At 35.8% G+C, this 13,176-nt stretch overlaps 3 protein-coding genes across 3 annotated transcripts; 1 reads left to right on the top strand and 2 right to left on the bottom strand.

Moving 5' to 3' along the window:
- Window positions 1–445: 445 nt before the first annotated feature.
- On the top strand, window positions 446–5,053 carry LOC116301740 (uncharacterized). The gene is made up of 7 exons (XM_031710850.2): window positions 446–575; window positions 2,003–2,391; window positions 2,697–2,822; window positions 2,977–3,038; window positions 3,467–3,599; window positions 3,747–3,803; window positions 4,189–5,053. Exons 1-7 carry the CDS (start codon window positions 548–550, stop codon window positions 4,237–4,239), a joined length of 846 nt encoding a protein of 281 aa, XP_031566710.1. The 5' UTR covers window positions 446–547; the 3' UTR covers window positions 4,240–5,053.
- LOC116301750 (uncharacterized) lies at window positions 4,253–7,136 on the bottom strand. Its single transcript, XM_031710865.2, has 3 exons — window positions 6,969–7,136; window positions 6,695–6,748; window positions 4,253–5,868 (listed from the first exon to the last, which is right to left on the bottom strand). The coding sequence occupies exons 1-3, from the start codon at window positions 7,134–7,136 to the stop codon at window positions 5,620–5,622; spliced, it is 471 nt and encodes a 156-aa protein (XP_031566725.1). The 3' UTR covers window positions 4,253–5,619.
- A 782-nt stretch (window positions 7,137–7,918) lies between these two features.
- Window positions 7,919–13,159, bottom strand: LOC116301754 (lysocardiolipin acyltransferase 1). Its single transcript, XM_031710870.2, has 4 exons — window positions 12,736–13,159; window positions 12,546–12,555; window positions 9,685–9,873; window positions 7,919–9,423 (listed from the first exon to the last, which is right to left on the bottom strand). Exons 1-4 carry the CDS (start codon window positions 12,904–12,906, stop codon window positions 8,669–8,671), a joined length of 1,125 nt encoding a protein of 374 aa, XP_031566730.1. The 5' UTR covers window positions 12,907–13,159; the 3' UTR covers window positions 7,919–8,668.
- Window positions 13,160–13,176: the final 17 nt, after the last annotated feature.

Genomic DNA, 13,176 nt, shown 5'->3' on the forward strand with positions numbered 1-13,176 from the left:
CAACGATCGAAACATTGGTTCGTTTTGTTGACACGCGTGATTGACAAGAACCGGAACCGGAAGTACAATAGAGGGTCAATCTTGCCTCAGTCTGAGTCTGAGGTACAGTGGGGTCCAAATCACTTTTAAAATATCCCTCGACTGATAGAGCAGTTTTCATATGTGAATTCGTAACAATAGCCATACGGTATCTTTACCGTAGCCGTGATATGTGTTGTAATTGGATAAATTACTGCCCGGAAGACAATGGGAAACCATTGCTACGGCATGCCGTCATGCTGTACCCTGTGCGCTGTAAGTCAGTACCGTATGTTTCCCATTCATACGATAACTATTCTTATGGGAAGCCATTTTGATGCTACGGTATGTGTTCTCCCATTGACAATAATTCCCGTGGGAGGGGACCCCTACTAAATCTCCCCACAACGAGGCACACGGCTGATGACCTGGTACCTAGGTGGTTGATTAGCGTCCATTTGTGTTTGTGTTTTGAAGGGAAAAGTTCTTGTTTCTCTCTTTCTTGCTTAAAATTCCCTAAAAATCCACCATGACTAGCATCCTTGATAAATCCCTCGGTAAGTACAAATACTAGGTCTTCTAATACTTTTATATTTTAAGAGTTAGCCCTCTTTGATCTTAGGAATTTTTTTTACAAAATGTCCACGAAATACATGACATTCACAGCAAAATTAACTAGCCTATTTATAACTGATCTTTTACTCTCTACGATCTAAAAATCGAGATGAAAGACTTGTTATTTAAACTTTAGGTATCGATAAACAGGCAAGCATAAACTAAAGAAAGATTAGTTGACAGGGTCGTACTTGAAAACGGATTATTCGTGTAATTTTTCACCTGCAATTAGGTCTAATTTTTCTGCTTCATACGCGTTCAATTACATTTTATTACTGTTCGATCAATCCCCGCTAAATGAAAATTCCTATAAAGGTTGACCTTCATAAATGGTTAACTATTTGTGACAGCTTTCGAGAACTCTCTAAAATTAGAGTGAAAATCATTTAATATTACATTTTCAAGATCTAATTTGTGTAATTGTTTTAAGTTGCTAACTAAGAATTTCTTTGTCAGTGTTAAAAAGAAATCCTATTGATACATTTGAATGTTGTGTACTCTTTTCGACCTCTATCTATTTTCCCCAAGAAACTTAGATTCCTATATATACTTGTCGTGATTGACATTCTTATATATTTTCTATGGAAACTTCACGATATTAAAAAATTTCAAACACAAGTTTTTTTATTTACAAATCTTTTACTTGTTAAAAAATTTAAAAGTTGTTGTATGGGTTTGAATAAATTGTTGAGATCTTTTAAAATATTTATGATAACAAGTAAAAACATTGATAAAAACGTGGTGTTCTTTTGACAATAACCTAGGTGAACCTATTTGTGGGTTTTGATCAGTGTGAAAATATCTGTAATATTTCTTTTTTTTTTTTTCATTCCTTTGTATTTATTTCTATGTTACATGGGATTTAATTTTATTCTATTGCAAGTGTTTGTTTGACTAGACCATATGTCTCACTTTTTAAATGAACCCTGAAACAACCTCTGGGCTGATCTAAGTCAGGAAACAGCTAACTCACAGATAGAACCCCAGTGGAAAGAAGCAAGTGCACTATATATACTAGCTAACTATTACGAGTATTTTTGCAGTTGTAGAGTGCAGTAATAAGATACTGAGGGAGCAAAGTCTCATGCAACCTATGTATATATACCATAGACCTTTCTTTAGGCCACAAATATAATGACTGTCGATAATGTTTTATATAGCCATAGTACACTATACACTTACCCAGCTGTTACTAGAGTTCCCCAAGTATGTATATTTAGATTGTTATCCAGTAAGAGCTAAGTACTTGATCGTTGCTTGGTTCAGTAGCTCATCTTTCCTCTTAGTTAATTATTTTCTCTCTATTAAAAAATATAAAAAGTTCTTTAATTCTTTTGTTTCTTAATTAACCTTGATTTACTCACGACAGATGAGATCATAAAAGAAGAGAAGAAAGCAAAACGAAAAGAAATGTTAAAGAAAAAGAAACAACAACAGGGTAAAAATATAATAAAAAAACAAGGTCAACTAGGCATAAAACGCCAGGGAAATGCTGCTAAAGGACCAGGACCTGCAAGGAAAGGCCAGGGACAACCTGGAAAAAACCAAAGACAACTTGGAAACAGAGGTATGATGAAAAATCAAGGAGGGAATCGACAACGATCAAATCAGCAACAAGGAGCATCAAATCAACAACAAGCATCAAATCAACAACGAGGGGCATCAAATCAGCAACGAGGATCATTGAATAAATTTAGAGGAGGAAAGCCCAAAGTTCTGGCCAACAAATTAAAGAGCAGACAAGCTCTTAATAATGCTGTAAGCTCATTATGTACTGTGCTCTTCCCAACCATGTGTTCAATATTGTACCATTTGCCATCACAAAAAGATAAAGTTTTGGTGGACACCAATCAAGGCATTTCAATAACAATCCATAGGTTTGCTCTTGAAAACGTTGTGTTTTCCAACTTTGTCATGGAAATACTTTGATTGACGTCTGCCAAAACCCTATGCATATGATTGCTAAACACTGTAAATTTTCATTTCTTAGTTTTTTATCAAAGGGATTTTTGGTAGACCAGGATTGTGAACTAAAGTATGAATTTTGCATTACGTAAATGTAGGGCAAGCAAATGCTAAATAGAGTGAAAAAAGCACAAGGAAAACGACAAAACCAGAACCGACAGAACCAACAGATGAGACAAAAAGATGCTCGACAAAATATCCTTGACAGAAGAAGAGGAATCCAGGTAGAGAAATGAGAGTCCTGTTGTTTTGTTTCCTTGTATTACAGTGCAAATTGGGCGTATATACTTACAGTCTATATATGCGACAGATATGGGGACTTTTAAATGAGTAGTAAAGTAAATGATTGTGCTAATAAATAATAATTTCATTTTTCAGACTTCAAATCAAGTACAAGGCAACAGAGGTGGAAAAGTTAATGCAGTAAGAAATAAAAACAGGTAATTATTATTGTTTAGCTGTTAGTTACTCACTGTTACATGATGTCATTTGTCCTTTGAGTCTCTTGGGAATGGTTCAACTGATATTGTTCTAATGTTTAAGCCGCAATCATAATTATAAGAGCTATTTAGTGAGTTAGTTTGATTCATGATTCTGACTTTCACAATAGCAAAATTAAAAGCTTGTTCCACACAGTATCTGTTTTAAAGGGTATTACAAAGATTAGCTTGAAACGATTTTATTTATTTATTTTTTTGGAAATCAGCGTTTTTAATTTCCGAGATATTCTAGATAATTTGTGGAGCTCGTTGGGTCCGAACCATGAATCTACAGCAGTGAAAAGCCAAGTTCCCTTGAGTATTTGACTACATTGGAGTTTATAATAATAGCTAATAATAATAATAGCTATGACTTAATGTGTTGTTAGACAAACATCGAATCAGCCTCAACGTCAGAATCAAAACAAGCGTCAGAGAAACAGACAACAAAAGAATCCTGGTCCAATCAAGGAACTAAGAGTATCAGTTGCCAATCAAGTCCGCCAACAACCACAAAACAGGGTGAGTAAAGGCCTTTAATCTCATTACTACTATTATCATCAGCATGTCACTCACAAAGCTTTGTCTTATTTGCTGACTGCCAATCAAAGAACTGTTTTTCTTCTTCGAACTTTGGAAAGAAAAAAATTTAAATTTCTTTTTTTAAAGGTACAACAACCAAAGAAGAAATTCAACATCAATAGAGCAACCTTTGCAAGTGGAAGGGTAGGTTTATCACCATTATTACTGCTATGTGCTGATCAAGATGCACTAGGGTTTAGGGTTAAATAAGAATAATAAATAAAAATAAATAGTATTTAACAGTGGCATTTCCACAGAGTGGCTCTTCGTCCACTGAAATTCCAATTGGAATTTAGAAGTTGATTTTTGCAGAGGGACAAAAACCAGAGAACCTGGAAAACCCTTGAAGCACAGGAGAGAACCAACAAACACCTCTACTCACATACGATACTGAGCCCAATGAGACTCGAACCTGGGTCACATTGATGAGAGGCGAATAATTATTTTTCATTTGAAAGGGGATTTTTATAGTCCAAATATATTTTAACGAGTTTAATCTAAATCATATGAATTTTTTTTTGTTTTTCAGACTGGGACGACCCTCAATGATCGCTTCAGTGGAAGAAAAGTTTCATTCTAGTGGAACTCCTTGATACTTTAAGATTTGATTTTATTCTATATTTTATTATTTTGAGAATTCTTTATTAAGAAATTTTGTGTTCCTTTAATCATTAAATATTAAGGATTTGAAACTTTTAGTCTTTTTCACATCCGGTTTTAAGCTTCATCATGCCATGTGATCCCATGATGTTAACACACTAAAATGGAATAGACCTCTTTGCCCTGACGTAATGTTTTCCCATTTCAGACCACATGTCATTCCCTAGAGTATCATTTCTTTGTTTAAGGTTTGCTCTCGGCTGCACATGAGCAGACACATGAATATGGATACATCTCAAACAAAGGATCTTATTCTCAAGGGAATGACATGTGGTCTGAAATGGGAAAACATTACCCCAGCCGAAGGTGTCTATTGAAACTAACAGTTTAATTAAAAATTATTCTATCATACATTTAGAGTACAAACACTTTATATATTCATGACACAGTAGTATACAGCAGTATTTTGTACTAGAGTCATTTTACTTGGCCCATGAAATAAAGTCGTATGATTAGTGACCAACAGTCAAAGTAAAACAAAAGAAAAGAAAGAATTATTGTCTACTACTAGGTATTATGCTTACTTTTCTTCACGGGAAAGTAAAATCACTCTACATACGCGACCAGTTCTATTTAGTACTAAATACCAGTGATAAAAAACCATAGGCATTGCACTATTTTGTACTATTTAATGCAAAAATTAAATTTACTGCTATATAATGTAATCTTGATGGCTCAGTTTTGAAAGTTATTAAAGAGTTTTTAATGTAAATAATAAATGACCAGTTTATGGAGATTATCGTCAATAGTTATTAAGTTGAAAATTTTTATGGATTCCCTGAAACAACCTCGGGGGTGAACTTAGTTAGGGCATGGCTAACAGATCACAGATCAAACCCTAAAACAATCTCTGGGCTGATCTAAGTTTGGGCTGATCTAAGTCGGGGCATGGCTAACTCACAGGTTGAACCCTGAAACAACCTCTTGCCTGATCTAAGTCAGGGCATGGCTAACTCACAGATGAAACCCTAAAACAACCTCTTGGCTGATCTAAGTCAGGGCATGGCTAACTCACAGATCAAACCCTGAAACAACCTCTTGCCTGATCTAAGTCTGGGCATGTCTAAATCACAGATCGAACCCTGAAACAACCTCTGGGCTGATCTAAGTCGGGATACTGCTAATTCTTGGATCAAGATTTGCTATGCTTCATATACCTGATAAAATTAACAATCCTGCTCGTTTCTGTAAGGTACAAAATATTTTCCATGTGAAAGAAAGCCGGAATGTTCATCAATTCGTTTTACTAAACAATACGACTTGAACATTGACATTTTTCCAATGGGGGTGTCATTCACTGTCATACAGGAGTACCCTCTAAGGGTACTTGAAAGTCATCCATCTTTTTAAGTTTTTCAAGTTTAAGTTTTCTAAGTTCATCCTCATCTGGAAGCAGCTGGGGTAAATCATTGCCAATAAATTCAACTATGCCCATCTTTGCCGAGTCTTCTTTCCTGGGGGGAATTCTGTAGACCCTTGTGTATCCACTTGTCATTCCTTCATATCTGGGAAGCAGTTCTCCAAATACTTTAGGGATTAGTTCCTTTTGCTGTGAAAAATATTTATTGATTGTTATGCGGTCAACTTGCTTGGCATACTTGGAGGACAGAGTGCAGTGCCAACACTATCTGTGTGCATGTGCGGAGCTAGGCACATACTCTGATTGGTTCAAAAATTTGCTTTCTCAGAGAACAGTGTACAATACCATCTGTGTGTACATACACAGATGATACTAGGCATATACTGTGATTTGTTGAAAACTGTGCTCTATCAGAACAGAGCACAGTGCTGATACCATTTGCGTGCATATGCACAGCTGGTGCTAGGTACTGTACATGCTTTGATTGATTCGAAATGGTGCTCTCCTTGAGAACAAAGCACAGTGAGCAATGAAATCTGTGTGTATATACACAGCTCAGCGATACTAGGCACATACTTTGATTGGTTCAATACTGTGCTCTCTCAGAGAACAGAGTACAAAATAACACCATCTGTGCTCATATGTGGAACTAGTGCTAAAAAAATACAACGATTGGTTAAAAACTGTGCTCTAGAGAACAGAGCACAGTGTTGACACCATCTGTGTCCATATATGTTTGTGTGTGTGTGTAGCTAGTGCTAGCCACATACTCTGATTGGTCAAAAACTGTGCTCCCCCTGAGAACAGAGCACAGTGCTGACACCATCTGTGTCCATATATATATATGTGTGTGTGTGTGTGTTGCTAGTGCTAGCCACATACATTGAGTGGTTAAAAACTGTGCTCCCCCCAGAGAACAGACTCAGTGCTGTGTGCATGCAAATAATAATCCATGTACAGTGAGCTCTGCAAAAAAGTATACACAATAAAATATAACAGTCAACGGATAACATACCATTAACCAGCTATTTACAGTTGCTTCATCACCTTTCTTGGCAAGATCAATCATCTGGATTCAAATTAGACAAAATCAACTTCAAGATCTACTGGAATTTAAATTTTTTTCTTTGTACAATCTGTAATTTTAAAACAATATTGATAGAAAAATCATGACTTCGAAATTAATCCTTTCTTATTTGAAGAATTCTTTGCGCTCATTGACATTTTTGCTTCAAACTTTCCACGTTTTTTTGCCTCACGCGTCGTTTTTTACGAGACAAAATTCTTACCCTCTCAGCGACTCTTGATAAATCCTGACATCTACTAAGCGTGGTCTCAATCCTCTCGTGTTGCACGAAAGCAGTGATAAGAGTTTTGTACAGATTTTTGCGTCTTTCAGGACTTTTTATCTTAAATTTGAGCAAAGCTTCGAAATTTCTGACCCTCGTTGCCGCCATCTTGAACTAAGCTTGCTATGCATTATGGGTAATAGGTTCCAATCCCCTGCTCCTACTGCTGATTTAGAAATGGGATATTAAAATCTGAGCAAAAGGGATGGAAAAGAAAAATAGGCGCTCAATAAGCGCATGTGGCTACTGCCATAAGAAATTATTGCTGTGTAGGAAAGGAATGGAGGAAGTTGGTAGCTGACTATTGAGATACATGAAGGACATATAGATTGAAATGTTGATATTGATTTTATGAATCTTAGGGCTTAAATTAACATTGGTAATGGGAAATGTATTTTTTGTTTTGTGTTTGTGTGTGTTGTAAGATATTATTTGAAAAAGCAATAATTCGATGGAAGAACAACAACTTTATTTCCGAAGTTTATGGATTGAGAAAGTTTGGGCTTCCTGTGGTGTTACGGACTTGCTAAAACAAAACTCGATGGTATAGTGACTTCGCCTCTACGAGGCAGTAGCCACAAAAAAAAAGGGGGGGGAAGTGGGAAGTTTAAGTTTCGTTTTTAAGAACGCAGGGTGGATTTTGAAATAGGATGCACTCTCCAATTCTAATACCTGGTTTTAAAATGAGAAAGAATAGTGGGAAATTGGATTAAATTTTTCAAAGAACGTCGAATCGATTTTGAAATATGGAATTATAATGAAAAAGAAGAAAAGAAAAAGAGAATAGTGGGAAATCAAGCTATATTTTTTCTTTTGTGTTTAAGGATTTTTTTCGGCTTTATAGCGGTGAATATTCTTATTCTAAAAAAACGTCTCAAATAACGAAAGAATGAATAAAAATAACTTTTATTTATATTATATAGTATATCCATGATTACTGTACATAACTCCTTGATTAAATGTCCCTCTTTTCAGTGGAGTGAAGGCGGTCCACATCTATCATCACTTTGTGCGACAGTTTTAGGATCCGCACACGAACTACTCAACAAGTCGCTTTGCAATGGCGCAAACACAACTTGATCAGTTACGTGGTACGACATGCCGTAATATTGAAATGGCTTCCCATAACAATGGTTATGGTACGAGTGGGAAATATACGGTACAGACTTAAAAGTACGTTAACGGTACGACATGTCGCAACATTGAAATGGTTTCCCATAAGAATGGGAACATTCACGGTACGACATGCCGTATCATTGAGATGGCTTTCCATAAGAATGGTTATCGCATGAGTGGGAAACATACGGTACTGACTGACAGCACGTATACGGCACAAGTCGCAACATTGAAATGGCTTCCCATTAAGAATGGTTATCGTATGAGTGGATAACATACGGTACTGACTTCAGCACGTACACGGTACATGCTGCAATAATGAAATGCAACAATTGAAAAGTGGAAAACCAACCCAACTAAGATTTATACTGATAATTGAAACTAAGGAGAGAAGGAAAACAAAAACAAAACCAGCAGCTTTAACCTATTATCGAAGTTTTATCTTTTTGTCGTCCTTTAAAAAAATTGGAAATGCCAATCCACTGCATGAACAATTTTGTAAACTAGATATTAAAACCTCCTAACTATAGTTTCGAAATCTTTTTTTGGTGTATTAGAAGTTGTACCTTGTCCATACCAAAACCTATTACATTTTGAACAGTGTACATGACTACGAAAGCGAATAGATACCACCTAGCGTACACAAATCTATAGAGGAGAAAAAACGCCGCTATGGTGACGATAACAAAGAAGATAAGAGAAATGGTCATTACGCGTTTAACAGTGGTTTCCTCCTTGTCATGGGTATCTTGGTTTGTTTCCTCCCCTGGAGGACAAAATCCTTTGTTTTCGGATTCGTAAAAACGTTTTAAACGTTCTTCCTTCTCGGCCCATCTTTTGACGAGCCATTCTTCGAGACTAGTGTATTCTGAGGGCAACTCAGATGTTGTGTATCGTTGAATATGAAAATGAATTTCCTTTGGAAAGTTTCCAGTTATGATATCTTGTTCCTTGTAGCAGTAATCTTCGTCGTAGCCTATCGTCACATCATAAACAGCATCCAATCTTTTCGTTGCTTTGCGAAGCTTTTCCACGCAATGAATGAATCCTCTAACTCGTGGATGTAGCACGTGTTTGTAAATAGGTAGATTGTTCTTACGGGCGTAGCTCTCACTTCTAGGCTGGCTTTTCTCGTCCAGGTTAGTTCCTTCAGGAAATATCATTAACTGGATGGGATAGTTTAGGTCTTTGAAGTAGTCCAGTACAGTGTTTAAGTATACTTCATCTTGTTCCCAATGTCTCTTTAGGAACAAATACATGGCTCCTTGCATTCCCCAACCTTAAAGACAAGCACAAGTGTATTATTAAGACGTGGTTTAATCTTAACTCTCATAGTTTGAAGAAGACATCTTCAAGCACATTAGCTTTATCGAGAGCCCATGAAGTTTTTGTTTGTTTGTTTGATGTTGTTGTTGTCGTCGTTGTTGTTGTTGTTGCTGCTGCTGGTGCTGTTACTCGTAGAGCTTATTAGCTCACTAGCTTATTACCTCAAAAAAAAAAAACCACATATCTCTCTAATATCAGAACAGTGTTGACTCACCAATGCCAGGAATGTGTCTTAAGATGTCTTTCATCACGATTCTAAGATAGCAAAGCTTCCCATAGCGCATCAGAACACTCCAGTAAAACATCCAGTCAAAATGACAACGATGGTTCATGACGATAAGAGCTGTATCTGTCACAATTGGTTTATCCCCTGATATAACCACTTTCATCCCATGAACAAGCTCTGTTAAAAAGAAAATTGGTATTCTTGATAATCAATTCAATTCTTAGAAGCGTCCCCACCCTTCAGAAATTTCATTCCACCTCTGTGGAGGATATTGTCTGCAAGTGAAGAAGACCCTAGCTCCTTGCAGCTGTTCCTTCTAACTAGGCAGCTGTATGCAAATATCAAACAGATGCAAGTGATCCTACAAAAGGTATTATGTTTTTAAGTAATCTGGTCAAAAGCACTAAAACACAATAGTAATAGTAATAATATGAACGAATATAAATTGCTAAAAGCTAGCTTAAGGAAGCCTTGCAATTGCATGGTGACAATGGTGAAAATATGATTATTAACATAATGGAAAATTGGGAGTAAAATTGTCAATATTTCCATATATATGTATACATCAAATACCATATATTTTTTGTTATTTTGGTTTGCTTCATGCTATTAATTTATTTATAAGGCTATCTTTATGTTTTGGTGATGAATGATGGCCACATTACAGAGACCGCGGAGAATATTGAAAACTAAGCATATCAAAAAAAAGAAAAATAGCTAAAAAGATAGTAAATTTTTTTTATTAATATTCATATTTTTGGCGCAAAACCGGCTCCGCAGTCCCTGCATTAAAACCATATCTAGCAATAATATTCACTTATACGAGTGTACAATATGCTCTTCACATTCACGCATTCACACCTCAAGTTTGGTTAAGTGATTGAGGAAAAGCAGAAAACAAAAAAGCAATAAATTAGGGTAGAGAACAGCATGCCAAACAAACTCAACTTGTGCACATGGTGACAGCTATATGTACGGCAATCAAGTTACCATACTAAATTTAAGGCAAGTCTTTCTGCACAGTAAGGATAATTTGACCAATTCAAAAAAGCATTAAACTCTTCATTTTTGGAAACCACAGCCTCTAAGTGCAATTAGTATTATCATTAGCTGAAATCAATTTTTCATAATTAAATTAAGAGTCAACGCTGTAATAAAATTTTAGAGACTAACCATCAATAATTTACATCATATGTATATATTCCGATCAATATGACATATAAGAATTTGATACATATTCTATTTTTAATCTGTAACATCTTAACTCTGCTATTTACCATCTTAACTCTGTTGCTTGCCATTTATATATTATCATGTGAATATCAGAGGAAGGTACATTTTTACATTATTTCTCTGTAGTGGAGAGGGTATTACCATTCCGTGTGCAACAAATCTGCATATTTGTTGCAAAGCTAAGAGAGTGGTTGGTAATATGAGTAATATTTGCTCTGCATCTTGCAATGCAACAATTTTGTCTGACAAGTTTAAATACCCACAGTAAGGGGCACTGATAATCTAAGGCAGTAAGGTGTGCACCTTCAAGTGCTTTATGCATGAGCACCTGGCAAGGGAGAATTAAATAGCCACTCCCAGAGTTATCAAAGTAAAAATTTAGCTTTACTTTTAGCTTTTTACCTTTACAAATTGTACAATTTGTTGCCCATGTTATTGCACATTTAGAGGGGATTGCAACAATGATAGAAATCTAGCATGTTTTTAAAATGATATTTAAATAATTTTTTTAATATTAAGGTAGTGTAAAATTATCCACTGATTCAAAGGTGCGAGGGCCTCAAAAATTCCCTTCAAAAATGCCTAATTTAGACACTAAAAACCATGCTGTACATCCTGGGGGGGGACTCTGGGAAAAAAAGAACCGGGGATGCTCGTCAGAAATTTTCAAAAAGACCCCTAAAAGATACCGGAAGTCTTTAAAAAAGGGTGTGGCTGAATGATTTTTAACCCCTAAGAGATACCACGACAAATAATATTAAATTTTGTATAAAAAACGCCTAGGATGAGCCATATTGATGCGCACTTCTTTCCTTAATTTCCGACACCCTAAGAGACACCAGAAAATACAGATTTTCAAAAATTCACATTTAACACCCTAAAAGGTACCAAATCGCAAATTTTTACCCCTTCGAGATATGACGAGCATCCCCGGTACTTTTTTCCCAGAGTCCTCCCCCCCGGGCTGCACATACGTACAGAGACTAGTGTGTCCCTTAACACTAGCTCTGTAAACTCACATTATTTTGTAAGATCCATATATCTATAACTTTATACTGTACTATCAAACGAGAAAAAATTTTGATGCTACATCTTATTCATACAAAATAATTTTCTTAGAGATATATAATAGTGCAGTTTTTATTCACCATGTTATGGTAATATGATCCCTTACCATAAGGAAATTATTAATATTTAATGTTTTTTAGATTAATTAATTTTATATGCATAGTAGAATTGAATATTGGTTTTTAAAGTATCCCAACAGACGGTGATCGACTTTAACACGTACACAAACCTAAAGTTGAAAAATTACCCCAGAAAGAAATTCCTAATATAAAACACTAACATTAATATTAAAAACTTATGATTTGAAGGCATATGAATGATACATGTTGTTGAATTGTTGCTCACAGCAAGTTACTATAAGCAATAAGCTCGAGTTCAAACTGAAGACGATGCTATGACATTATCAGTTCTCTACCAAATCGTTCTTAAAAAAGTAATTATAAAGACGTATTCAAGATATTGGGTCCCACTCAATAAGTTTTAACAGATTTCCCAATAATTTTACCAATTTTTTTAGTGTTTTCTGTTTAAAAATTCATCCTACTTACCTAGCAAAGCCTGTAAATTATTCCAGCAGCCATAAGTCCAAGGTCCAATTGAATATTATATAGAGAAACGAAGACATGAATTTCGTTAGTTCATTGTCAAGAATTTTCCCTGCAAAGGATTGACTGCCTTCAAAAAAGTAGAATTTCCAATGAAAAATGATGGGGAAAATGTTAAAGATGATGATCTTACCGGTGCCACATGAAGCCAAAAACCGATAGCTTTGTCGTTGAACCAGCGATACCACTTCGGTTTGACTAACATTAGAGGTAAAGAAGGTCCAAGGATAAAGATCAGCCCCATGAAAGAGCTAAAATACACCATGAAGGCGAAAAGAACTCCTCCAACAGGGTTTCTAAGCATGTTGTTTGCAGCCAAGTACAGTGAGGATATTTCGCAACACAAGCAAAATGACACGGCACTACAACCACAAGCGATTCAAGACGCCTTAATATCCCGTAATAAATCTGTCAGGCATTACTGAGAAAGGTTAGAGGAATGACAGTCGTTCAAGCCAGACAATATATCGTACGACTCACGAAGCACCTATCAAAGGGATTCACGGTTCGATGGACGTACACGAAACAAGATCCAAGCCCTACGTCACACTTCAATATATTCTATCATTGACAG

Source organism: Actinia tenebrosa, unplaced genomic scaffold (genome assembly GCF_029948245.1).
Source record: "Actinia tenebrosa isolate PJP-AT-01 unplaced genomic scaffold, QUT_ActTen_1.0 PGA_scaffold0__85_contigs__length_37466705, whole genome shotgun sequence".
NCBI classification, from domain to species: Eukaryota; Metazoa; Cnidaria; class Anthozoa; order Actiniaria; family Actiniidae; genus Actinia; species Actinia tenebrosa.

What these genes read in the sequence shown, in the direction of transcription:
- LOC116301740 (XM_031710850.2), top strand. Translation starts at nt 548, where the DNA reads ATGACTAGCATCCTTGATAAATCCCTCG. An exon ending in ACAGAAGAAGAGGAATCCAG is followed by an intron (nt 2,823 to 2,976) that starts GTAGAGAAATGA and finishes TTCATTTTTCAG; the next exon opens with ACTTCAAATCAAGTACAAGG. An exon ending in GCAGTAAGAAATAAAAACAG is followed by an intron (nt 3,039 to 3,466) that starts GTAATTATTATT and finishes ATGTGTTGTTAG; the next exon opens with ACAAACATCGAATCAGCCTC.
- LOC116301750 (XM_031710865.2), bottom strand. Translation starts at nt 7,136, where the DNA reads ATGGCGGCAACGAGGGTCAGAAATTTCGAAGCTTTGCTCAAATTTAAG. An exon ending in TATCAAGAGTCGCTGAGAGG is followed by an intron (nt 6,749 to 6,968) that starts GTAAGAATTTTG and finishes ATTTGAATCCAG; the next exon opens with ATGATTGATCTTGCCAAGAA. An exon ending in CTGTAAATAGCTGGTTAATG is followed by an intron (nt 5,869 to 6,694) that starts GTATGTTATCCG and finishes TATTTTTCACAG; the next exon opens with CAAAAGGAACTAATCCCTAA.
- LOC116301754 (XM_031710870.2), bottom strand. Translation starts at nt 12,906, where the DNA reads ATGCTTAGAAACCCTGTTGGAGGAGTTCTTTTCGCCTTCATGGTGTAT. An exon ending in AAGACACATTCCTGGCATTG is followed by an intron (nt 9,424 to 9,684) that starts GTGAGTCAACAC and finishes CTTGTCTTTAAG; the next exon opens with GTTGGGGAATGCAAGGAGCC.